Source organism: Pectinophora gossypiella, chromosome 19 (assembly GCF_024362695.1).
Source record: "Pectinophora gossypiella chromosome 19, ilPecGoss1.1, whole genome shotgun sequence".
In the NCBI taxonomy this organism is placed as follows: Eukaryota; Metazoa; Arthropoda; class Insecta; order Lepidoptera; family Gelechiidae; genus Pectinophora; species Pectinophora gossypiella.
The window spans coordinates 2,546,793-2,573,890 of record NC_065422.1 but is presented as its reverse complement, the minus strand read 5'-3'; the positions used below and the strand labels follow the sequence as shown (position 1 = coordinate 2,573,890).

Sequence of the window (27,098 nt, the reverse complement as noted above, 5' to 3'; positions counted from 1 at the left end):
TCTAAAGTGGTTAGATTGAAACATATGGTGTCAGATATTGCATAATAATGATTGGAAAGAACATAACTATATCCTAATTGGGGTAATCAGAGGTACATCCATCGCAAGATGAACTAATTACCCACACCTCACGGAGCTTTCTGTTAAACCTACTGTTAGGTAGTGAGCTGTATCGCCGTCTATATTAATCGAGCCAACTGTGTTAGTGAGTAAATAACTCAGAGGCAAGTCCGGTACCGCGTTTCGAACCGGCACTCCTCGTATGAGAAGCAAGCTGGTGAGCTACAGAACCACGGTGAGTTAGAACTACGATTATTTCAGTTCGCAATCGTATTAATGTAGGAAAGTGGGAATAGTATGGAAGGATAATGAATGGCAATTTGTTAATGGTATGAATGGAGATGTGGTGCTACCGTCGCATGCTGCGATTAAGCTGGACCCAGAAAGTCACCAGAATCAGAATCAGAATCATTTATTCAGTCTTATGGCTGAGGAGAAGAAATGACAAGAAACTGCAACAGCAACATATCTTTTAAATCAATGAGGGTACATTACAAGTTATTTAATAACTAGAGGAACACAATATGAAGGTTCTCCAACGCGTCGGTATGTCCCGGAAATTGATGCAAACTGTCAAAAAATGGAAAGTAGCGTATTTGAGGCATATTCTTAGGAATGAAAGATACCAGCTGCTTCAATTAATTATGATGGGCAAAATTTAAGGGAGAAGACGTCGAGGGAGGAGGAAGAAGTCGTGGCTGCGGAACATCCGCGAATGGACCAGCGTTACAACCGTAGAACAGCTGTTTCGTCTTGCTTCTAACAGAGAAGAGTTCTCAAAGCTGACGGCCAACGTCCAGTAATGGACAGGCACTGGAAGAAGATGAATGGAGGATGGTTAATGAATGGGACGTAAGGCAGTTTTAAAAAGTAAGAAAGGCGAGTCTATGGTGCGATGTCATTCGGGTTGGAGGATTTTGTTAAAATATAAGGAGTAAAGATATTCAATATATCCCGTATTATTTCTATATCCCACATTAATGTGCGAAATAGACAAATAATTAAGACATACCTGCCCATCTTTTGTCTGTCACTGAAAATTAAAACATTTTCGCAAATCCGAGTTTCAGTTTGAGGATATCTATTTATAGCTGAAGTTAGACCGAGACAAATGATCTAGGCTTAATTAATGTCTTGAGCGGTTTATCTTGCGATGACGGCGGCCATATGATAGATTAATAGATATATATCACTGTTGGATGAAGCTGGAGACGCTGTCAATTTCCCTTATATAGTAAGTGTACTATATAAGTAGTGACTTATACAGTACAGCGGTATAGTTTACATGTGACACTGGGAGCGTAGTCGATCTTATTTTGAATAATGGTGACTAATTCACAGTTTGATCTTTTTTAAATGTATAATGAAATCAGTAGGTAGGTATATTTTTTTAGGAATATCAGTCTTATAAATACAATACAAGGAATAAAGATAAATTTGCTATCCAAAATTCTCGATTGGGTAAATACATTTTATATTTTTTACGGTGCTATGTACGTTTTTACAATAAAATATCTAAAAAAAAAAACATTGTTTTAAATTTACGCGGTTATTATCATAATTAAAATACATAACAACGGGTTCTTACCGCGTTTAAAGTAGGGATATATAATTATATAAAAAAAAAACATATTTTAAATTTGATGTTTTTATTGGAAGCTCTTTTTAATAAAAGTTGGTATTAAATGTGTTTTTCTAGTTATTGAATAACTTGTAATGTATAATAATGAAAATGTAATAACCTATATCGAATTAAGAGATGTTGCTGTTGCACTTTCTTGTCATTTTTTCTCCTCAACCATAACACCTTGTGAAATTAAGTTGATTCAAAAATGTTAAATTGACCTTCAATAAGTTTATTCATGATATATTAAACTCACGCCTATTTCCCACCGGGATGAGCAGAGACTATAGAATTCCACACACTTCTCTTGCTTCCGCCACATTCATCAATCGTTTCACACACGCACGCCGGTTCAGAGTAGATCGTACTAAGGACATCTCCAATTTGGTCATTGTTAATCCTTCTCGGTCTTCCTCTGCCCTACCATCAACTTTCGCTTTATATACCGCTTTCGCAATTCTATTATCTTTCATCCGCTCTACGTGTCCAAACCAACTTAACATTCCCTTCGCAATCTTAGTCACTATATCGTCTAAAAAAGTCGATAAGTAAATGAAATGATTTAGCAAAAGTTAGGGCATATTTTTTTAAAATCTACGAAATTAACAATATTAAAATAATCTTTAAAAGCAAGTTCGAATAATGATAAATTACTTTTTGCGATTCCTATATTGAGGAACAGATAAGGAAAATCATTCTGGCTTGTCTGCTGATGGGATGGTACGATAGGCCGCCGTCAGATTCGATTAATCGCAAAATAAATAATGACAGGGATAAAAAATGCTCCGGTTATCGCTTTGAAGTTTTCTACAGTGATTTTCTGAAGCTTATTACAATCTTTGTAGGCACGGGTAGAGCGGCAAGTAATTTCTCAACTTAGAGCCGATTTCACAATAGAAAAAGTGTTTCAACTTAGATTTTTTTCATATAAGTACAGTTATGTTCCATTCCATTGATTTTTTTGATGTATCGGTTTATTGGAAATGTCTTCGTCAAATCCGTAAAAACCTGTTTTATTTTTTAAGCTGTTTGAAACAACGACCTCCGTGGTTCAGTGGTAGAGCGTTGGGCTCACGATCCGGAGGTCCTGGGTTCCATTCCCGGTGGGGACATATCACAAAAATTACTTTGTGGTCCCTAGCTTGGTTAGGATATTGCAGGCTGATCACCTGTTTGTACGAAAGTAAGATGATCCGTGCTTCGGAAGGCACGTTAAGCCGTTGGACCCGGTTAATATATATTCTGATATAAGTAGTCGTTACATGAGCCATGTCAGGGGCCTTTGGCGGCTCAATAGTAACCCTGACACCAGGGTTGATGAGGTTGGTACTCCACCTCATAAACTACACGATAGAAGAAGAAGAAGCTGTTTGAAACTTAAAATATAAATATTAGAAGTGAATGATATTTTTATAATCATTTAACTGGACACTGGACCACGGAGGCTGTTGTTGGTCATTATTCACTTCCATCCAACAATAGTAACGTCCATACAGCTAATAGGCACCCAGTGACCGTGTATGCAAGTTTGTGTACCGGGACAATAAATGGGGGGAGTTACGTTATTTATAACCCTGTACAGAGAGGGGAGATTAATAAAATGGACAGTAAAACGCACGATTTGCATTTCAATCCTATCAGTTCGCTATGCATTGTTGTAAATTGGATAAATATATAGATCACGACCCGTCTAACTTTACAGGCTTTTAAGGACAGTGAGTGATTTAGATCATCTTCGATCATGTGAGTTGTGAGGTGGATGATCAAGCTCAGCAATCGTAGTGTCAAGGTTATTATTGAATCTCCAAAAAACCTTGACAAGGTTCATGTAACGACTACTTAAAATATTTACTAAAATATGTCGGCCACTGTGGTCCAGTGGTTGCGCATTCTGCTCACGATCTCGAGGTCCTGGGCTCGAATGCCAGTAGAAAGAAATCACAAAAAATATTTTGTGATCCCTAGTTTAATAACGGTGTTACAGGCTCAACCGATTGAAAAAAAAAAAGAAGGAAAACATGAAAGAGTAGGACTAGGGCCCTGTGCTGGGGGGAGGTTTTCTGGCCACGTCTTTCCCTCAGCGTTACAGATTCCGATGTGGTAGTAGTTTTACAGCTAGTTACATAATATTTTTTTTGTAATTTAATTTTTTTGACGTTCAAAAAGCGCTAACTTTGTAAGCCTATTTTGAAATATAAATATTTTTAAATTTTTTTTTGTCCGAAAGTAAGATGATCTGTGCTTCGGAAGGCACGTTAAACAGTTGGTACATGTAACTGATTATTGATTTAAGTACGTAGTCTCAATAATAACCTTGACACCAGGGTTGCTGAGATTGGTCATCCACCTCACAACCCACACGATAGAAGGAGAAATACTTAAACACTCATTCACCGCTTGTTTATTTTTGGTGCTTACGACTGTATCCCAATTGGGGTAGTCAAAGGTACGATCATCGTAAGATGAACTAAGTACCCACACCTCACCGCTTTCTGTTAGACCAAAGTTATAGGTGGTGAGCAGTATCGCCGTCTATAATGGTCGTGCCAACTGTGTCAGTGAAATAAGCACTATACTTTGTTGCGAACTCTTCGCAGATTTTATAATCTGAAATGACATCTGACATTTTTTTTTATATTTCTCCTTTTTTGACGTTTGGTATCTTGGTTTTGTTTCTTGCTTTCGTATTGTACTTGTTGGTGAAAATACATTAAATAACTCTCTCATAAGCTAAATATTTGTTATTCATTCATACATTTATTTGTTAGTAATAAAGTCCACATCATATACATCAGCTACTATCGTAGCTCACAATACTTAGTGCTAATTATTGGTGCTGCGGTTATAACATTATTTTATTTTCTAACAGTCCAGCAAGAGAGAACTTTCAAACTACAATTTTCTGTAAGCACAATATTAAATATCCAGTTTCCGACAAGACTTTCCTTGCCGCTTGTTGAAAATCTAGAAAACCGCAGTATAAAGTCGGTCTGGTTTAATTTGTTGTCCACGAAGTGAATTTACTGCCGAGTTGTTAGTAATTAACAAATACTCCGCCCAGTTATTGCGAATAGTTTTACTTCGAAATTTTTATTTAATTTCGCGATTCATCGAGAAACTCAACTCAAAAATATTTGGATCGTCAGTTTTTAATATAAATATATTTTTCGTTAAACGTTTCATCCGCCTAAAACGAAAGCAGCTACCACCCTATATAGCCGAGTAAATATAGTTTCAAGAAAAACCTCGGCACAGAGCTCTAGATATTCTGTAAAATTGTTGCAATAACAAACAAAGTAAATCGAATCCGAACCTTCAAATCGTGAGACCGCAACGCTCAACCACTAGGCCGTGAAGGATTGAGAACTCCTTTTTCCTTGTATATATTATTATCAGACAATATGATGTACAGGAATTTTCCTGTGTGGTTCAACTTAGTCCTATTAATAATCGTTACTTAACATTTTCAAGAGCTTCACCTATTTGAAGAAAAATGCTTAACACATTTATTATATTTAAGCACTATTATACACAGTGTTAGTGACATCGTAACGAATACTGAGGGGATGATGCAGACCATGATTTTGAGTTAACATCTAGTGGAATTTTCCGTCGCAAGTTTTCGTTACGATGTCTATCACTAACATAATTATTACGCACTGCTGTAGTAGGCAAGATTATTTAGATGGAAGGCATATGAAATGATAACTAGTGCAATATTTTAGCAGTTCCTTATTTAATATATATATAAAGATTTATATGAATGTACAAAAACAAACAGCAACTTTGCTACGACTGTAGCATCTACAAAGTCGTAGCCGCTACGACGTCGTAGCATCGTAACCACGTGTAGCCTACATAAAAGTTTAAAAAATGGCATAAATATTAATGTTTCAAACTCTTTTCAAACTATAAGAAGAGTTCGATGGATATGGAATTAAAAAGTCAGCTGCAATAGCTGACTCGAATACTAATAGATTATAATTTAATATGCAGAAAGATCAGTCGATTCACCTACTTTTTTGTATAGATTATACCATACATTTTGAACAGTAGGCTCTCCAGTAGGCACGCCCAATTTTTATCACAATAAATTACGAAATGTAAACATATAGGTAGATAAAATTAGCATAAAGTTTCATAAAATTAAAATAATCTATTTTATATTTGATATTTAGTGTTGACTGGGTTTTGTTTTTGCTTCACTTTGAAATAAGGTTCAAGAATATTTCCTTAATTCATATTACGTATATTACACACAACATAATTTTATTTTTAAGAATACTAGCTACAAATTCTAATAACCTGTTACTAAAAATAACCCAGCGATAAAGCACTATCATTAAATTTTAATTACTGTTTGTAGACATAACAAGTTTAAAAGTGATTTTTTGTTTTAAAAGTTGATTTATTATTAGGATACGTTACACCGTCACTCGTCACATTAAACATATTTAACATAATTATTATCATATTTTTGTTTTAATTGAAATATTGGAAGGAAACTTCAAGGTTTTAATTACCGCGCGACATCAGTCACAGTAGATTCCTCGACAGTTAAGTAATTACCAATAATGGTAAACCAATTATTTTGTGAATAATTTACTAATGACGTTCTTTCTTCTTTCGGAAAAGGCTTGCCTTCAATTAGCTCCTTGACATTAAAAGTTACTGCCCCTAGTCAATTATTTTTGAAGTACATTTTAAGTAAGTCATTAAAAAACCGCTTAAAAGTATTTTTTAAGGACTAGGGGTTTTTTCCTAAAGGATTGTAATTAGATAGTGGATATTGTTAGGTTTATTTTATTATCATTCTATATTTTTCCGTTCCTGAGTAATTTCCTAAAGTATAACTTTTCACAATAACTCATTGTAAACCGCCCTGAAAAATAACCAAAAAAAAATCTCAACAATTTTCCTCGCTTCAGGGTCACACAGACTTTTTTCATACGATTTTCCGTTGCTATTTCTCAATTAAAACTAATTACTTACCGTGATGTTACTCGGCGTAAACTTTTGGGGACCCGCGACAAGCCCTCAGCTTCGCGATCGGGTGGCCACTGGAGGTCCTGTGAGGGTAGAAGGCTTATATATTAGGCTGAAGGCGCGGGGGCGAAGGGCGGGGCCACTACGAGCATGCGCCGACAGACCCCTCCCCTTTTTGACAGCAAACGTCATCGATGACGTCATAAAACTCGCCAAATGACCAATGAATATAGCCTATAAAGGTCACAGGATGTCTCTAATATCTGTAAAACGTAAAGCGCAAAGCTTTTGTAAATTCAAAGGTGAATTTCAAACATTATGGCTTTCAAGTCAATTCCAATATAGCCAGGGGTGGACGGGTTTAGTTAATTAAGCACCTGGTTCATTACGTAAACAAGGAATTCGAACATTATTATAATTAGACAAAACTGTTCTCACAAATGAATTGGACTTTCAGAACTCTTAAGAGATATCTCATAATACAATTCTTCTTCTATCGTGTGGGTTATTATTGAGCCGCCAAAGGCCCCTGACATGGCTCATGTAACGACTACACACTTACATCAGTAAGTAGACACGATAAGAAGAAGTAAGTAGTAACCGGGACCAACGGCTAAACGTGCCTTCCGAAGCACGGATCATCTTACTTTCGGACAATCAGGTGATCAGGGGCTTTTTATTCATGGAAATAAATTATTTGAATTTGAAAAAGGCTACAAGAAATGTCAAATGTCAATATTTCCCTTTTGAATGAATTGATTCAATGTGGCCTATTGAATACTCTAAGTCACAACGAAGTCATTATCTCAATGCTGGTGTCAGAGTTACTACTCGTATTTAGCTGCCAAAGGCCCTTGACTTATTATATTAGTATGGTGAGAGGGTTTAGCTCATCACCCATTGTTAAATGCATCGTATGAGGTAGGAGTCTTCTTCATGTCGTTTCGATGGCATTCAGATTTTTTCAGCCCAGTATTGCCACTCGGACAGCTTTTTCGGTGGCATTCATCAGCTCCTCTCGCGTACAGGTATCAGGGCACGCGGGGCAAGATGTTAGATGAGCTATAGTCTGTGGCGTAACACCACACACGCAGCTCAGGTCCGATCCGTTGAGAGAACCCCACCTGGACAGGTTATCTTTACTTCGGCCAGACAAGCCTATCTACCCGTTATTCTCTACACCAGCCACTGAGTTCATTTATTTGTATTAATGTGCCAGACCGTTTCGTGCTTCGGAGGATACGTTACGCCGTTGGTGGAGCAGCGTGGTGGAGTATGCTCCATACTCTCTCCGGTTGATTGAGGGGAGGCCTGTGCTCAGCAGTAGGACGTACATAGATTGTATTATTATGTGTGCCAGACATTCGTCGAACCTTGAACCTTCACTCCCATGTTTTCCACCATTGTTAGTGGACTATAAAATTTATCTCCTCTCTATGAGTACCAATTAGTAATTGCACTGAATAAAGTGTATTACGTTTTTATTGTATTTCCATCAGTTTTATACAGGGTGACGCGGGTTGAGGGTAAATAACCTTCCTTCTGAGTTGGGTAGGTAAGTAACATGATTAACTTTTCAAAGAAAGGAAGATAGTATTTATTATTGGAGAATACGGCCTCCGTAGTACAGTGGTTGAGCGTTGGACTCCTGAGCCGGAGGACCCGGGTTCAAATCCCGGTGGGGACACATCACAAAAAACACTTTGTGATCCCTAGTTTGGTTAGGAGATTACAGGTAAGAAGAAGTAGTAGCACACCCTGAACACTTCATACAAAACACCTCGTTTTACACAGACACTACACATTGACGTTATCGTACACGCGCATATGTGTGTGTGACGTCTGAAGGGGGCCTTACAATTGAACCGCGTAAGTATATAAAGTAAAGTATGACCGAGGGGGTGAGGTAAACCTAGCTCAGCCGCTGGTGGGGAGCGGATAGTTGCCGTTCTATACGTAGTATTATTCCTTATTCTATGGTAGTTGGTACTAATTCATTCTCAGATTAAAAACCTTTCGCAAATAAAACAACCATTATTTACACTCCTATCGCTCTTAAAACCAGTTTAAGTTTACGAGAAGTCATAGCGTTATTCATGTTAACGGGTTTACGAGCACGTATGATGGACATTTACGACTAGTCGTTAATTTATGACTGTCGTATCTGCAGCTACCCTAATGGCGGGTTATAGGCGGAAATTAATACATTACGATCGCGACAATTAGTTTTATTCCATTGCCGTCTGGATGCTAGACATACCCTTAACGTGTAACATAACATCACACTCACGACTATATTCTCGATTGGGGTAGACAGAGGCACATCCATCATCATCATCTCCCTAGCATTATTCATCGCAAAGTTCTGATAACGTCATCAGATGAATTTGGCGCGGGATCTATCAACACGGGCTCACGAAATAAATTACTGGCTGATCACCAGATTGTCCGAAAATAAGATGATCCGTGCTTCGGTCACGTTAAGCCGTTGGTCCCGGTTACTACTCATCGATGTAAGTAAGTAGTCGTTATATGAGCCATGTCAGTGGCCTTTGGCGGCTCAATACCGGCTCAATACCAACCTCATCAACCCTGATAACAGGGTTGATGAGGTTGGTACTCCACCTCACAACCCACACGATAGAAGAAGAACAGAAATCTCGGTGAAGTGTGGGCAGTAAGTTCATCTTCTGACTAATCAATTGGGTTATAGTCGTGCGGTTGTGATATGTAAGGAAGCTGCGACAAATTCTCTCTACAAACGAAGATAGTTAAAGCGATAAGGCCGCCATTTGTCATGTACGAGTTAAGAGTCTTTTTATAATTATTTCTTTTTATTTTTGTGCAATCGTAAATATACAGGGTGTCAGTGACATCGTAACGAAAACTTTGAGGGATGATTCAGGACATAATTCTGAGTTCATATCAAGTGGAATTTTCCGTCGCAAAAGTATGGAACGGAAAATAATTTAAATAAGCTCTAAAATTTTCATGACTTCTCCGACAGGAAATTCCACTTGATATCGACTCAGAATCATGGTCTGAATCATCCCCTTCAGTATTCGTTACAGTGTCACTAACACCCATACCTACTTGTATGGCTACTGTATGTACTTGTATGGGGTGTAAGTGACATCGTAACGAATACTGAGAGGGATGATTCAGCTGATTATTCTGAGTTAATATCAAGTGGAATTTTCCATCGCAACAATATAGAATTGAAAATAATTTTAAAAAACTAAAAAAATAACATGAATTTTGCGACGGAAAATTCCACTTGATATTAACTCAGAATCATGGTCTGAATCATCCCTCTGAGTATTCGTTACGATGTCACTAACACCCTGTATAAAAGGAGAAACTGACTGACATATCAACGCACAGCCTAAACGGCTAAACGTAGGCACTTGAAATTTGGAAGGGACGTAGCTTAGGTACTGTAGAGGTGCACTAAGAAAGGAATTCCCGGAATTCCCACGGGAACGGGAATTAGCGGGAAAATCCTTTTGTATGAAAAATCTAAACCGCTTAAGTTAGACGCTTGAAATTTGGCATGCAGGTACCTTAGTTAAATTAAAGCTTAGTTGCAACAGGATATTGCAAAATTCCGAAACAGGAGTTAGCGGGAAGGAACATTTGTATGAAAAAATCGAAACCGCGTAAGATAGATGTGTTTTCAATCTAGCATGCATGCATACCTTAGTAAATATAAAGTTTAGTTATGGCTGTATTTTGAAAAATGGGAGTAAGAGGGAAAAAAATTGTATGAAGAAATCTAAACTGCATAAGTTAGATGCTTGAGATATGCACTCCCACACACACAAAGATCTCTCTTTTATAACACGCCACGCGGACGAAGTCGCGGGCAAAAGCTAGTTAAGTATATAACCTATAACTACTACTAATATAGTACCTATAACTGTTTAGTAAAAGAGTTTTAAAGAAAAGTTACATTATCATAATTAAGTAAGTATATTTATATTTTGTTAAATAATTAATTTACACCGATATCACTTGCCTTTGATAGTCGCTCGTGTAGTCAAGAATAAGTAATTTGTTGTGCAAGATTATTTGTGTTGTGGATCTATGGCTGAGCAAACGCCGACTGTTGACCGAGTAGATTGAATGCGCGCCTACGTCGGATCTAGGGTACACTCACTATTACTTACACGAGTAAAGCGTATTGCGGTAAATAGGTCGTATGTTAGCCTACTTTAATCCATTTATTTTAATTTCGTTTTTAGTTAAAGTTTATAAAAAAAGTAAGTCTATCTATCTTTGTATTTATTTTTATACGTACAAGTATTCCCATGCTGCATTCCCCGCCATATTATATAATATTAAATATCTCCTATACTTAAGGTTACCTGGAATAGATTGCGTGTGTGTGACGTGTTTTATGTTTTTTATTTGCTCCCAGAACACCATAGAAGCTACAACTTTCATAATTACAGAACAGTTAAGGTCGATTTTTGGTTGTTAATGTGAAAATTTCTGTTGACGCCATCAGATGAATTCGGTGCGCGATGTCGCTATTGTCTCGGATGGGTACGTATTTGAATATCTAAAATTGAAATACTTTACGTAAAAATACCTACGTTCAGAATCCCTAAAAGCATTATACCTAATGGTTTTTCTAATTAAATTCAAAATACCGCAAGTTTAAAATGTCAAATGGATTATGCTACCTAAGTTCATAAAGCTAAAACTTGAAATATCTACGTTTAAAATCCCTTAAATTGATGTACCTCAAAGTTTATTGACCTAAATTCAAAATACTGTTAGTATGTGAAGATCAAAAGGTATAAGCAAAAAGAAACACGACCTATTACAGTATTAAATTTTAATCAACATAATGGTTATCAAAAATAAAAGTGTAATTTTCTACTTAGTAATACAAAGGTACAGAAATAATACAGTACACTAAAGTACGATAATAACCAACAAAAATTACAACTCCGATGATAATTATACGATAATTGACTTATCTTATAAATCAAATTATTATTTAAATTAAACCTAACATATTAATCATTACAGATTTTCTGCAATAGCTCGCAATAGATCCACGTGGCTGTATTCAGGAATTTTTTTTAATATGTTGTCAATTTTTCTCAACTTGTAATTGGGTATTTTAAACGTTGGTGTTATAACTGTAGATATTTTATTACATTAGACATTTAGTCCATTAGTTTTTTTAAACTTAGGTATTTTATAAGTCGGCGTTATAAGCTAAGGTATTATAAACCATTAGGTATAATGCTTTTAGGGATTCTGAACGTAGGTATTTTTACGTAAAGTATTTCAATTTTAGATATTCAAATACGTACCCTCTCGGATATATCTTTGGGTTGACGTATTTGGGATAGAAGCCCACACCGGGGCCATATACTGTCGACAGTCCAAATCGTGCAGGGTCCACAGAATACCAGTGTCGTTATAAAGGCCATCATCTGCCTAGCATTATCCCGTTTTTCACAGAGTTCGCTAACCTAACCTTAAGATTTGATAGGTCCGGTTTTTTACAGTACAAACGGGATAATGCTTGGGATGATGATGATGTACGTTATATGATTTACATTGACCATTTCCGGTCCGTTATTTCGATCTGTGCTTCAGAAAGTACGTTAAGCCGTTGGTCCCCGTTACTACTTGCTGATGTACTTAGTACGTAGTCGTTACATGAGTCAAGACAAGGACCTTTGGCGGATCAATAACAACCCTGACACCAGGGTTGATGGGGTTGGTAATCCACCTCACAACTTACACGATAGAAGAAGATTGTCCATTTCGGTTCCAGGTCCGGTATCTCCGAACATAATATCGGAGATGGGCAAGGGTGTGGTGGAGACAGCGAAGTTCGTCTCCAACCCGGTAGACCAGGTGGGGAAGATCAAGGGAACTGCCGAGTACTTCAGCCACTTCCAGGATAAGTCGCAATTGGTGAGTTGGGTGGATTCTGAGCAGGGTTCGATGCTTAAAATATAGTTTGATGATTCACCACATATTATGATTCGCATTAAAATCATCATCCAAGGGATTTAAGAAAACACACTTTGAACATAACATAATAATATAAACAGCCTATACACGTTCCTCTGCTGGGTTCTTCCCCTCAATCAACCGGAGGGGGTATGGAGGATACTTCAACACTCTGCTCCACTGTGGGTTAGTGGAGTCCTTTTACGGCTAATACATACATACATACATAAACTCACGCCCGTAATCCCAAATGGGGTGGGCAGAGCCACAAGTAATCAAAGACAACTTGCAGCCACTGTTGATACGAAGTCCTAAGATGGATACGGCTAATAGCCGAGACTAATAGACCTCCAACCCAACGTCAACCTATCTTACTTTTACGACAATGTCCCCATCGGGAATCAAACTGCGACCTCCAGATCGTGAGCCTAACGCTCTAACCATTAGACCGCGGAGGCTGCTGTGCTGTGTCACTTTGAACATTTCATCTAAAAAGCAATTCCAAGCCCCTGGGTGATGTGATCATGATATATTGTAAATGATGATGATGACATGGTTCCAGCCGCAAAAGAACTTCACCTTGGCTGAGGTGGCGCAGTGTGACGGAGAAGACGGCCGGGACTTCTTCATCATCATCAAGGATGGTGTCTACGATCTTAAGGAGTTCGCGCAATACGTTAGTACTTTATGATTCATCATGACACAACACACAACTTAACATTATGCCTGTATTGACACAGTGTGTGTGTGTGTGTGTGTGTGTGTGTGTGTGTGTGTGTGTGCTCTTAACCGGCGAGCATGCATGAAGTCTTTGATGAGAGTGGAAGAAGCAAAAGTGGTGTGGCAGGATCGTAGTAAGTGAGATTCCCTGGCCTACCCCAATGGGAAATAGGCGTGGTACACATACATACATAAACTCACGCCTATTTCCCACCGGGGTAAGCAGAGACTATAGAATTCTATTTGCATTTTTTTTTTTTTTTTTTATCATTTTCCATTTTTTTTTTCCATTTTAATAGGCGTGGTCTTATGTAAGTATCCCCGAAAAAACTCTAAAAGTAAAAAAAAAATATCAAATCAAATGCATTTATTGTATAACTATAGGTAAACAAATAGCAGGCCTCGTATTTAGATCATAAATAATTGATGTCACGTTTTTTGCAGGATTTGTGTCCGGTTAATGGCAACCGGCTTGCCCCCTGTTACATGGGACCTAAACATAGCTGGCGAGGAATGAGTGTGTATACTATAGACCTCTGCCTACCCCGTCAGGGATACAGGCATGACTTCATGTTATGTTAACCAGACCTCATTTCTTTAGGCAATTTCTACGACGCCGACATGAAATTTACAGGGGAAGTACCCGGTTTTGATTCGCGAATAGAATCGAAACAAAACCGGTTCCTAAAAATTAATATGACCGGTTTTCGATGCCCTTTTATATTACTTAAGCGTTGAGCGTTGGGCTCACGATCCGGAGGTCCCGGGTTCGAATCCCGGTGGGGACATATTACAAAAATCACTTCGTGATCCCTAGTTTGGTTAGGGCATTACAGGCTGATCACCTGATTGTCCAAAAAGTAATATGATCCGTGCTTCGGAAGGCACGTTACATGAGCCACGTCAGGGGCCTTTGGCTGCTCAATAGTAACCCTGACACCAGGATTGATGAGGTTGGTACTCCACCTTACAACCCACACGATAGAAGAAGAACTCTGAGTTAGGAAAAAAATAGTCATCAATATTTTTCGGAAAAAGAAAGTTAATTTCTAAAGTCGCATACTTGTACGGTCACGAGCATTAATGTGTATACACTTCGGTACCATTTCACATTAACTTTTTTTTCAAATTGAACTGTAAATGTCAAATATGTTAGTGCGACAGAGTCCTAAAGTGGGTACATTATATTGCTCATGTACAAGTACAAGACACTGTACAAGAAAGAAGTACTTACATGCATGAAGTCCTCGGTTCGCGACCCGTAATGTAGCGCCCACTTTCTCCCCGCAGCACCCCGCTGGCTACGAGCCACTGAAGCGTCACGCGGGGCAGGACGCCACCGCAGCCATCAAGGCATCAGGCATGCCTCCACAGTCCTACGAGCCCTTCCTCAAGTACCTGAAAGTTGGCAACATTGTGAGTATAACATAACAGAGGCTTAAGACTATACGTATATCCAGTAACAGTATCTGATAGTCCTCTGGCTATCCCACTGGGCTACAGTCGGATGTACCTCTATACAACGCAGTGGTGGAAGACCCGTGGAAGCCTAGTCGGTAGAACGCTTGCCTCTCACTTTGAGGTCGCAGGTTCGAATCTAGCACAGACCTAAATCAATGATTGTCGAATTTCAAGATTATGACGTGCTCAACGGTGAAAGAAAACATTGTGAGGAAACCCACATTCGAGATCCAGATACGAAAAATGCATTTCGGGAGCTACGTGACCTAACCTGTATTGGGCTGGTTTTCCCTTCGCGGGTTGGAAGGTCAGACAGGCGGTCGCTTCTGTAAAAAACCGACTTGTCAAATGTTTAGGTTAGGTAAGCGGACCCTGTGAAAAACGTGATAATGATGGTGAATGGCCAAGCCAACTGTATTAGTGTAACAATTAAGAAAAAATAATATAATGACTCATTGGTGGAACTCCAGTACCGGGTTTCGTACCGGCGCTCCCCGTTTGAGAAGGTAACGGGTGAACCACAAAACCACTGTGGCTATTATAATCATTATCTAAATATATGCAATAAATGAATATGAATATGAATATATAAAAGGAGAAACTGACTGACTGACATATCAACGTACAGCCTAAACGGCTAAACGTAGGCACTTGAAATTTGGAAGGGACGTAGCTCAGGTACCGTAGAGGTGCACTAAGAAAGGAATTCCCGGAATTCCCACGGAAACGGGAATTAGCGGGAAAATCCTTTTGTATGAAAAATCTAAACCGCTTAAGTTAGACGCTTGAAATTTGGCATGCAGGTACCTTAGTTAACTTAAAGCTTAGTTGCAACAGGATATTGCGAAATTCCCACGGGAACGGGAGTTAAAGGGAAAAAACATTTGTATGAAAAAATCGAAACCGCGTACGATAGATGTTTTCAATCCAGCATGCATGCATACCTTAGTAAATATAAAGTTTAGTTATGGCTCTATTTTGAAAAAATGGGAGTTAGCGGGGAAAAAAAATTGTATGAAAAAATCTAAACTGCATAAGTTAGAAGCTTGAAATTTGTGTAGTAAGACCATGGTAACATGATCATTAACTAACATACGGATACCTGGATATACATAAAGCTGCCTCAGGTACATGCTCTATAAATAAAACAACCATTGGAATAATAAATAATAAGTATATTGGTTACTTACTCTAAATTTCCAAAACGCACGCGTGCTCAAACACAAGTGTACACGTGTTCAAAATGGTACGTCTGCCTTCGATGCGTGCTCGAATCAAAAGAACCCCAATGAAAGACAAACACGCCTTTTTATACCCTTTCTCCTAGTGTTGCCATATGAAGGCAACACAAATTCGCACAAAATTACAGAAAACCTAACATTCGACCATCCTGACGTCGTGCATGTCCTCATGCACGTAGACAAAACGTCTAATGTTCAAACCTAACATTCGGCGGGCCAAGTGATTCCACACTCATCGAGAACAGTTACAAAGCTTCACTTAAAATCTAAAAGTACAACGACATATAATCACATTTACGGGGTGAAACATCAGCTCTTCTTTCTAATCATAATATAAAGCTATTCAAGTTGTCAATAGTTCGCAAACCCTTCCTTCTCACGAACTATTGCAAAGCAATTGAGTGTGAATCTTCTTTCTCACACTTGTAATTATCGTATACAAACCTTCCTTCTTATATACGATAATTAAAATAATCATAATATAAAGCTACTCAAGTTGTCAATAGTTCGCAAACCCTTCCTTCTCACGAACCATTGCAAAGCAATTGAGTGTGAACCTTCTTTCTCACACTTGTAACTATCGTATACAAACCTTTCCTTCTTATATACGATAATTAAAATAATCATAATATTACAAAGCTATTCAAGTTGGCAATAGTTCGCAAACCTTTCTTTCTCACGAACTATTGCAAAGCAATTGAGTGTGAACCTTCTTTCTCACACTTGTAACTATCGTATACAAACCCTTCCTTCTTATATACGATAATTAAAATAATCATAATATTATAAAGCTATTCAAGTTGGCAATAGTTCGCAAACCCTTCTTTCTCACGAACTATTGCAAAGCAATTGAGTGTGAACCTTCTTTCTCACACTTGTAACTATCGTATACAAACCCTTCCTTCTTATATACGATAATTAAAATAATCATAACATTATAAAGCTATTCAAGTTGGCAATAGTTCGCAAACCCTTCTTTCTCACGAACTATTGCAAAGCAATTGAGTGTGAACCTTCTTTCTCACACTTGTAACTATCGTATACAAACCCTTCCTTCTTATATACGATAATTAAAATAATTGTGAACCCTCCTCACAAAATTGAAAGTCACCTTAACTAAATAGCTATGAGCCCTCCTTCTCAAGCTATTACTAAATACACATCTTACAGTTTCATCCAACAAACAGTACCTCTACTTACTTTCTTTTGATTGTATATAATAATGACACAATCAGTCATCTTCATCACTACTTTCTTTATCATCATTAACGTGAATCCAGGGTGACATTCGATTTGTTAAATGAAGTAGTCATCAATCCCAACAAATTCAAACTCAAAAATATGTTTATTCAGTAGGTAACATTGTTACACTTTGAATCGTCAATTTTTACATCTTTAAGGGATTCCCGAACTGACAATAAAGTATAATTTTGCATTTTGCATACTATTTCGTTCAACATAGGATTAATTTCCGCATCCATCTGAAGTCCAAACATTACCTCAGTCCGTCCCGTTGTCTTCCGACGGGTGTTGTTCATGCCCCATTGGACTCTACCTATCTTGTCATCCCAGACGTTCTTGTCAAAATTAAGATTTTGCGCAGTTAACGACCCTAACATCTTGCGATTACACTGCTCTACTTGTCCATTGGACCTAGGACTTGCAACTGCGTTCAACACGTGTCTAATACCTTTATCCGAGCAAAACGTTTGAACACGTACGATGTGAAGAAAGTACCGCGGTCGCTAATAATTCGATCTGGGTTTCTGAACGTATAGAAAATATCTTCTAATTCTCGCGTTGTTGTAACTGTTTTTGGTATTTCTGACTGGCCTGATAAATTTAAATTTCGTAAAGGCATCTACGACTACCAATAGGTAAGAGTTTTCCTCTCTTTGATCGCACAAAAAGGTCCAAGGTGATTGATGTACAGGGTGTGAAAAGGCACCTCGACTTTTCGTTTACGTGGAATAGGCCCTCATTTGAATTAGTTTTCTGTTATGTACTTTAACCCATCTGCATCAATATCAGTGGTAAGAAATTCCCGAATGCGACCCAGTTCACTATCACCTAATTGAAGAGTCTACAACCTGTCCCCCTCATTGATTGACATAACCGTCGGGTAAAGACCAGCGTCAATTTCCATTGAACTAAGATCCTCAATTGGGTTCCGAAATAGAAGGTCCACGTGCAACATTTTCGTGCCAGCACGATATTCAAAAAGCAAAAACAGCCACCAGCGGGCAATACGTCTAACCAAATCGCGTTTGGAAAGCATGGAGCGCAACGCACTACAATCGGTCATGATTTTGAAATTCTGACCCAGAAGATAAACCCGAAACTTTTGAGCGAACTTACTACCTATAGCAAGAGTCTCAAGTTTATAAACCTTTTCTCTTCTGGAGATGTCTGGCGACTATAGTACGCTACGGGATGGTAGGTGTCGTTTCCATTATGTCGCTGCATCAATATTCCACTGACGCCCACTTCACTGGCGTCAGTGTGCAACTGTGTTTCGGCGGTCGGGTCGTAAATGGCTAAGATTGGCCTATCTATCAGACTACTCTTGAGATCAACAAATGCGGCTTCTTGTTCCTCAGTCCAACACCATTCCACATCCTTCTTGAGCAACTTATTCAACGGATGTGATAAAGACGCGTAATTCTTTATAAATTTTCCGAAAATATCCTACTAGTCCCAGAAATTGGCGGACGGAATGTGGACTGGTGGGACGAGGAACATCAAACACTGACTGTGTCTTTTTGTCAGCCGGCCGCACCCCAGCAGCGCTAATATCATAACCCAAATAGTTAATAATTCTGCTGTAAGAAATTACATTTTGCCAAATTCAGAGTTAGGCTTGCCTTTTCTATCAACTGTTAAGCCCTTTCTTACCTACCCAAACACTCTTCTACATCCTTTTTTAAATAATATTTATTTTTATATTTATTTGTGGTCACGTAAACCAATTTTAGTCGGTGCCTGCTTATAGTGACAATAGTTTATAATATATAGGTTTAAGTTTATAAACAATCTTTTTGTAACAGTTACAGTCTTTTTTATAATGTGTGTTTTTTTTTTTTTTTTTTTTTTATAATATATATATTTTTATATAAGTACTTTAAGCCTAGCATTGTATCGTTAGTTTTGTTACTGTTCTCATCAAGTTCTACAATTTGTTTTATTTGTGGTATCCTGTGATTGGCGAACAAACATTGTACTTACTGTAATTTTTCTTAGTTAATTAATAAGCTGTTGGATATCCTCAATAAATAAATAAATAAATAAATAAATTTTCGTAAGTTAATACGTCATCGATGTAAGCAGTAGCTTCTGAGAACCTAGCGGAAACCAATACCTTATTCATCAGCCTTTGAAATACAGCTGGTTCGTTAGCCAACCCAAACGGCATACGATTTAATTCATATTGGTCGTCTGGGGTGATAAAGGAAGTTAAGGGTTTCGATTCTTCTGCAATAGGCACCTGGTAGTATCCAGATGCCAGATCCAAAGTTATAAAGTAGGCCTGCCCCACTAATCGAGCAATCTCGTCTTCAATCACTGCCATCAGGTACCTTATCTTAACTGTCATTGAATTCAGAAACCTATAATCAACACAGAGCCTTTGTTTACCGTCCTTCTTACGAACCAACATAATTGGACTCGCATATTCCGATACAATTTCTCGTACAATCCCCGCATTCATCATCTCACCAACCATTTCTCTTCCTTGTTGTCGTTCCTTGTGCGACAATATGTAAGGCCGGTAAACCACAGGACGCTCAATATTCAATTCAATTTTCATTTCAGTCATATTTGTACATCCCAACTCCTCTAATGATTGCGCGAAGCAATGCTTGTATTCGTTCAAAATGTTAAAATAGACGTCGTTTATGTGGCTCTTCAAGCGTTTTTGCTAAAGTTAACATCTTTAGGCTCTATACCTAAATGCTCGCCAACGAGGTCTGTGGGTGATGTACAAATATGATTGACAATCTGAACTCTATTTCATCTACCTATAATATCACCTTCATCAATATAACAAAAGCTGACAATGGGGTAATATGAACAAAGAGCTGACCTTCCTCTACTTTGTATAACCCGCCGGCTATCGTGAATTCTCGGTTTGGCTTCCCCACGACTCTTCCGCTAAGCCTAACATATCAATTAATCACAACATCAGTACGAGCTCTGATAATCGCCTCTCCACTAAATCTTGCGCATGAAGCGGAGACGACCTTTACACTCGCAGTATCACCACTACCACCGTTAGCAAAAGGGAATTCATCATCATAATAAAACCTCAATTCGTTGGCATTCTTGAATACCAGCACCTGCTTCTGTTCGGTGAAGGACTGTCCTACTAATATCGGACAATTGAGCAGATTACTGTCAACCACGTGACACAAAACATCCGCACTAACACCGTCGATGCATAAATTAACCTGTGTCCTGCCCATGGACAAAATAAAATCACTACCAAAACTTTTAATGGAGTCGGGGGTTGATCACAAAATCAGTGTCGTTGTTTGTTTTATGAGCGAAACTTCGCTACCGAAATCTATAAACGATATCAAAGAGGTGTCATTTACCCTAACTGTATTGAAATATTTTGAGCCCGACTTAGAGGTAAGTATGCGCATGATTTTAGGAATGTTACCTAGATTATCACGGTTTTCAAAAAAAAAGGGACTCTGCAAGTTTCCATTTTATGACCGAGCCTACGACATCCTGTACATTGGACCAGAGGTTTGGGGCATTTAAGATACGGGTAACCTTTTTCCCTACAGTTAAAACAAAATAATTTGTAACTTGAATTTTTTTTGAAGTCTTAACTGATTTATCCCTATTGTCATTATTACTTCCCGCTGTGGATTCAGTCGACTACTTTGTTTTATTAAAATGAAAGCGATCGGGCGGCGGTTGGTTCTCCTTATTACTCATCAGAAAATGGAGTTGATCAGGCTGCGTACATCGTAACGCTTATCGCTGGATCTAATTGTCTTGTCACTTAATCCGTGGATAATGCACTCCACGGCTCGTTTCCCTTCGATGTCACACCGGTTCACGATGGCTAATTCTTCATAATAATAAACCTCTAGCGGTTCACCAAACCTACTCTTTCGCCTAAGCGTATCCTCCAGGGATTGGCCATAATCATGTTCAAAAGGAAATGCGTCTAACCACTTTTGCTGCCATTCTGCCCAGCTGTACAAAATAGAATTGAAGCTTTCATACCAAACTTTGGCCAACTCCTGCAGTTTCTGCATTGCGAAGTGGATAACGGTTGTTCTCATCCCATCCTTAAACAGTGGCACACTCATTAACTTTCTTTAACCAAGTATCAATCTTTTGACTTTTCGATGAGGGTCCAAATTCGGGTAACATGGTTCATAATACTACTGGAAGGATGTGATGTGGCGACTGCTGTCGGATTAGGTTAAGATCTTAAGTTAACTAATGATTCAACAATATTAAGAACATCTTTAGATGAAAATGTAGGGCTATCTGACCTTTCTATTCCCTTAGCTGCCGACGAACGTCGCACCTCCTGCCCTTCGCCGCGACGTCGTTGGCTGTGTCGCTCGTTGTGCCGACGCGTGAAGCGACGTCTCTCTCCGGCTGCACTCCCGGCTCTCTCTCCGGCTGCGCTCCCGGCTTGTATCAGCTCGGCTCGGCTGCGCTCCCGGCTTGTATCGGCTCGGCTGCGCTCCCGGCTTGTATCGGCTCGGCTGCGCTCGGCTCGGCTCGGCTCGGCTCGGCTCGGCTCGGCTCGGCTCGGCTCGGCTCGTCTCGGCTCGTCTCGGCTCGTCTCGGCTCGTCTCGGCTCGGCTCGGCTCGTCTCGGCTCGTCTCGGCTCGTCTCGGCTCGTCTCGGCTCATCTCGGCTCGTCTCGGCTCGTCTCGGCTCGGCTCGGCTCGTCTCGGCTCGTCTCGGCTCGTCTCGGCTCGTCTCGGCTCGGCTCGGCTCGGCTCGGCTCGGCTCGGCTCGGCTCGGCTCGGCAGTCGTCTTCGTGGAACGATCTCGTCTTCAAGAGGCATAATCTGGAACTCGAAAACATTGGAACATGTAAATATTCTTCAGATAACCCTATAATATTTTGGAATGTGATGAATATATATTATATATATGTATATATTTATACAGATATATTTCCAAAGTAAAATATCTCAAAAACGGTGTATCCTGATTAACACATATGGATACGATCCCACTTCTGAAATGTAGTAAGACCATGGTAACATGATCATTAACTAACATACGGATACCTGGATATACATAAAGCTGCCTCAGGTACATGCTCTATAAATAAAACAACCATTGGAATAATAAATAATAAGTATATTGGTTACTTACTCTAAATTTCCAAAACGCACGCGTGCTCAAACACAAGTGTACACGTGTTCAAAATGGTACGTCTGCCTTCGATGCGTGCTCGAATCAAAAGAACCCCAATGTCGTCGGGTTTCTTCTCGTCGCGGGCGAAGCCCGCGGCGGGGAGACATCCTCGGGGCTGAGCCCCCTTGATGTGGCTGCGCTCGCCGCCCGCAAAAACGGGCGTGTCACGGGGTTTGGGACACGGCGGGCGATAACGCCCCTCCGTGAGCCACGATGTTGTCCTTCCGTGGAGCCGCCAGCGAGGTCGAGCCCACCGGGTGATTCCCCATTGGGGGAGGCCCAGTGAGCGCCCGTCAGCTGGCGGTGGTGTCAAGTCCGAACCCCAATGAAAGACAAACACGCCTTTTTATACCCTTTCTCCTAGTGTTGCCATATGAAGGCAACACAAATTCGCACAAAATTACAGAAAACCTAACATTTGATATGCACTCCCACACACACAAAGATCTCTCTTTTATAACACGCCACGCGGACGAAGTCGCGGGCAAAAGCTAGTTATTTTATATAGTCACTGTGGTCCTGGGTGTCACCAACTTGCTTCTCAAACGGGGAGCGCCGATTCGAAACCCAATGAGTCATTATTATTTTTTCTCTCACCACCTATCACGTTGGTCTAACATGACTAAATACCCACACCTCACCGAGCTCTGTCCATACTTGATAAGATAATATTTTAACAATTGGGTCGTGTACCAGGTTCAAGATAAATTATGAAATTCTGATTACTAAATAAACACAAATGTGAAACTAACGAAAAGCATTTTCTTTATTTTATTTAACTTAGTTATGAATTTTAATCAAGAAAAACGTAATAATAAGTTCGACATTTTATTATGTTTTTCTATGACGTCACAGTGTGCGTTTTCATACAAATTCCATAGTAATTTCGTGTTTTGACGTTTAGTAAAAAGTAACTGATTTGACTAGTTGGAAACTAGCCTATTATCAATGGTATCGTAATACTAAATAAATAATAAATAAAAAAGAGATTTATTTCTGTAAATCTATAACGACTTTATTTATAACATAATAAAAGGAAAGCTAGAAGGAAAAAGAGGAAGGGGAAGACCAAGAAGAGCTTACATGGAACAGATCAAAGAAAAGGTTAACGTCGTGTCTTATAGGGAAGTCAAGGAATTGGCCTTTGATAAACTGGAACGGAAAATGCTACACCGACAAGAGCGTGGCTCTTAAATTGATAATGATGATGAAATCCATAACAAACAAGTTACAGGGGCTTCCCTAAAAATAGTCGGATTACACTTGTGATGGGAATGCCTCGCTCTTCCAACGCAATCAGTACAATTTGATTTACACTATACTGTCTAGGCTACTTTGTTAATTTTATTTTTATATTTCAGGTTAAGGCAGAAGAGAACCAGTCTTCCGCGCTTGATTCTGTAGTGCACTCTGTCAAATCTCACGTTGAATGAAACCGTTGCATATGTATAAATAAATACCGACCTAACACTATAAAATAAGGAATAACACTACGCATGGAACGGATACTTTTCGCCCCGCACCAGTTATTGCCGAGCTGCTTTTACTCCACCCCCTCACTGTTTCACACTTTTGTCTAAATGGCTGTGAGTGCCTTCAGTTCTCCCCATTTGTTAGATAATAAGTCACGTCAAAAAAAGTCTAAATATCTATAAGCCGTTAAAAAAATATTCATGAGTAAGAGAGCGCGTACGGATATCTGTTTCGCTCGTCAGTTTGTCATTTTGCCTCCCTGGTCATTTGAATTTGTTATAAGTATTCAAAATATTATAAAGACTTATTAATATTTATTATTAATTTTATTATAAAATATTCAAAATTTATTAATATTTATTATCTTAATATTTATTGCAAAAACGTATGCATAACCCCAGAAAAGATGAATTTAATTTAATTTACTCGGAATGTGTTATCTTCTTGTTCTTCTTCCGGACTTTTCCCATTTCTACTTGGAGCCGACTCTCCTAATTCTTCGTCGCCAGAGTTGTATATTCTGGGTCGTCGTTGGTTCTAAGCTGCACTTCTCCAGGTCTTTCTCAACGACGATGGTTATCCATGATAAACATCCAGGATCGTGTTATATGTTTTTTTACTTGGCAGACCTCTGTAGAAGTTTTCGCTGAACCGAGGGCCTTAGTCAAGTTGCAAACGATAATGGCTACCAACAGTGCCAGTGATATAAATGTGGGAAATTGAAAGAAGGTGACATCCCACATATTTTATCGCTTAAACCACAGGCTTAAGGCGATCGTTTTAAGTTTACGCGGTTAATATCATAATTAAAACACATAATAACGGGTTCTTACCGCGTTTAAAGCAGGGATATAAGACTCCAGATATTTCGACACTGATGCAAGTGCCATGATCACGGGATGACTGATGAGATTGGAGTGGAGTAGGTAGATCCATAATTTTCTACGGGCAGACATATCTGTCTACCCTCTTTCTTTGCCGCTTGTTTATGTTTTTGATATCGGAATGTTCGGAACCATCTGAACTCGCACCAAACTCACTACGACAAACCGCACTCAATGTGTCCTCACGTTTTGTCACCACATTAGGCCGTTTTAAGCTTTTTATAACACCTACCATCATCAGTCATCCCGTGATAATGGCACTTGCAACATTGTCGAAATATCGGGAGTCTCGTATCCCTACTTTAAACGCGGTAAAAACCCGTTATTATGTGTTTTAATTATGATAATAACCGCGTAAACTTAAAACGATCGGCTAAAGTCTGTGGTTTAAGTGATAAAATATGTGGGATGTCACATTCTTTCAATTACACACATTTTCGGCATCAAAAAGTTACTTAAGTACGCAAAAACAAAGGACACCTATAATTGTGCCTCGCAAATCTACCTCGTGGACATTATCACTTCCTCATTGCCTGTCATTTAATTTATCATGCGATACTACGGGTAATTGCTATGGTATGTGGCTATACGGTACCATAATATAACAACATACATAAATAGTCTATACTACGTCCCACTGCTGGGCACAGGCCTCCCCTCAATAAACCGGAGGGGGTATGGAGCATACTCCACCACGCTGCTCTAATGCGGGTTGGTGAAGGGTTTTTACGGCTAATAGCCGGGACCAACGGCTTAACGTGCCCTCCGAAGCACGGAATCATCTTACTTTTTCAAACAATCAGGTGATTCAAGCCTGAAAAGTCCTTACCAGACAAACGACAGTCTCACAAAGTGATTTCGACAATGTCCCCATCGGGAATCGAACCCGGACCTCCAATCATGAGCCTTACGCTCTAACCACTAGACGACGCAGGCTGTTACGGGTTGGTGGTGGTGGTAGGTACCATAGAACAAGGAAAAATACTACATCTTATCGACATCATCATCATCTCCCTATCTCCCGAGCGTTATAACATGGCCCGCTTCTTTTTTTCTTGTCGTTCCCTCACTGCTGAGGATCGTGATTGTATGTGACCTTCCTCCACTGGGTTCGGTCCTGTGCCATGTACAGCTCTTTGTATAGGGCCCCCTGCTTCTTGCTATATGCGCAAATGTCAAATTGCAATATTGCTTTTTTGGAGGAATTGCATCGATGTGGCCTTTTTAACCCCCCTGGTCCACCCATCTGATCGGCGCTCTTCCTCTGGCACGCTTACCCTCAATCTGGCCCAGAAGAACTTCTCTAGACAGTGCAATGGGGATCGCATTATGTGCCCAAAGAAACTCGACACTCCCCTGGCATGTGGTAAGTAGATGTTTGGTGACCGTGATCTCCGGTGTGATGTCCGGTTTTATTGCAGACTGCACAATTACAGGTTAGGTCACATACTTCGGCAAACATAGTTCTCAGATATGTGGGTTTCCTCAAGATTTTTAATCATAATTTTAATGAATAGATAACCCAAAAATGAATTCGAAAATAAATTAATGTTATGGAATTTTTATTTTGTTATTTGCACATCAATATTGTTAGGTATTTTGTTGTTTTCCGTTATTGTTTTTCCTTATTAAATTTTTGAATCGCAATCGCTATTTTATTTCTTTATCAATGTCTTCTCAGAGCTCCGAATATTTTAGATATGTTGAATTGACAAATGAGTCAACAAGAAATAATATTCGGGTAGATAGCCCCGGGTAGAGGTGAAAGAAGCTTGCCTGTATTATCTGTTTTCTTTGTATGTTTCTTGTGTCTGTTTTATTGTGTACAAATAATTAAATAAATAAATAAATAAAGAAGAAAATGTAGAGGGAGAGAGAGAAAGGCCTTTGCCCAGCAGTGGGATGATGAAGGCTAATACCATAGAATAAGGAATAATACTACGTAATAGTACCTACGTGCTAATACCTAAGAAATAGTAATAAAGGCCGACTAAGCAGTCTTATAGAGCATACATACATAATATGAACAGCCTGATATACGTCCCACTGCTGGGCACATGCCTCCCCTCAATCAATCGGAGGGGGTATGGAGCATACTCCACCACGCTGCTCCACTGTGGGTCGGTTGTTTTTACGGCTAATAGCCGGCGTACCCTTACTTATTCTTACTTAATTCATAAATAAAATTCGAAAATAAGTCGAAACGTAAAATGGGATTGATTTTTGATCATCTTAGATAGGCCTTTATTTCTAGATTAGCATTTTATA

At 39.1% G+C, this 27,098-nt stretch overlaps 2 protein-coding genes across 6 annotated transcripts in view; one reads left to right on the top strand and one right to left on the bottom strand.

The window, feature by feature from the left end:
- The window catches only part of LOC126375558 (prothoracicostatic peptides-like), a 131,974-nt gene extending 125,228 nt beyond the window's left edge, over nucleotides 1-6,746 (bottom strand). For all 5 annotated transcript variants that reach the window (XM_050022540.1, XM_050022543.1, XM_050022541.1 and 2 more), the window contains exon 1: nucleotides 6,677-6,746. The gene's annotated coding sequence lies outside the window, so the exon portion shown is untranslated. The remainder of the gene's footprint in view (nucleotides 1-6,676) is intronic.
- LOC126375584 (uncharacterized) overlaps nucleotides 1-23,997 on the top strand; it is an 87,413-nt gene extending 63,416 nt beyond the window's left edge. Inside the window, exons 3-6 of the mRNA XM_050022584.1 lie at nucleotides 12,471-12,613; nucleotides 13,215-13,328; nucleotides 14,663-14,788; nucleotides 23,835-23,997. Coding sequence (XP_049878541.1) covers nucleotides 12,471-12,613; nucleotides 13,215-13,328; nucleotides 14,663-14,788; nucleotides 23,835-23,906 — 455 coding nt within the window. The 3' untranslated portion in view covers nucleotides 23,907-23,997. The remainder of the gene's footprint in view (nucleotides 1-12,470; nucleotides 12,614-13,214; nucleotides 13,329-14,662; nucleotides 14,789-23,834) is intronic.
- Nucleotides 23,998-27,098: the final 3,101 nt, after the last annotated feature.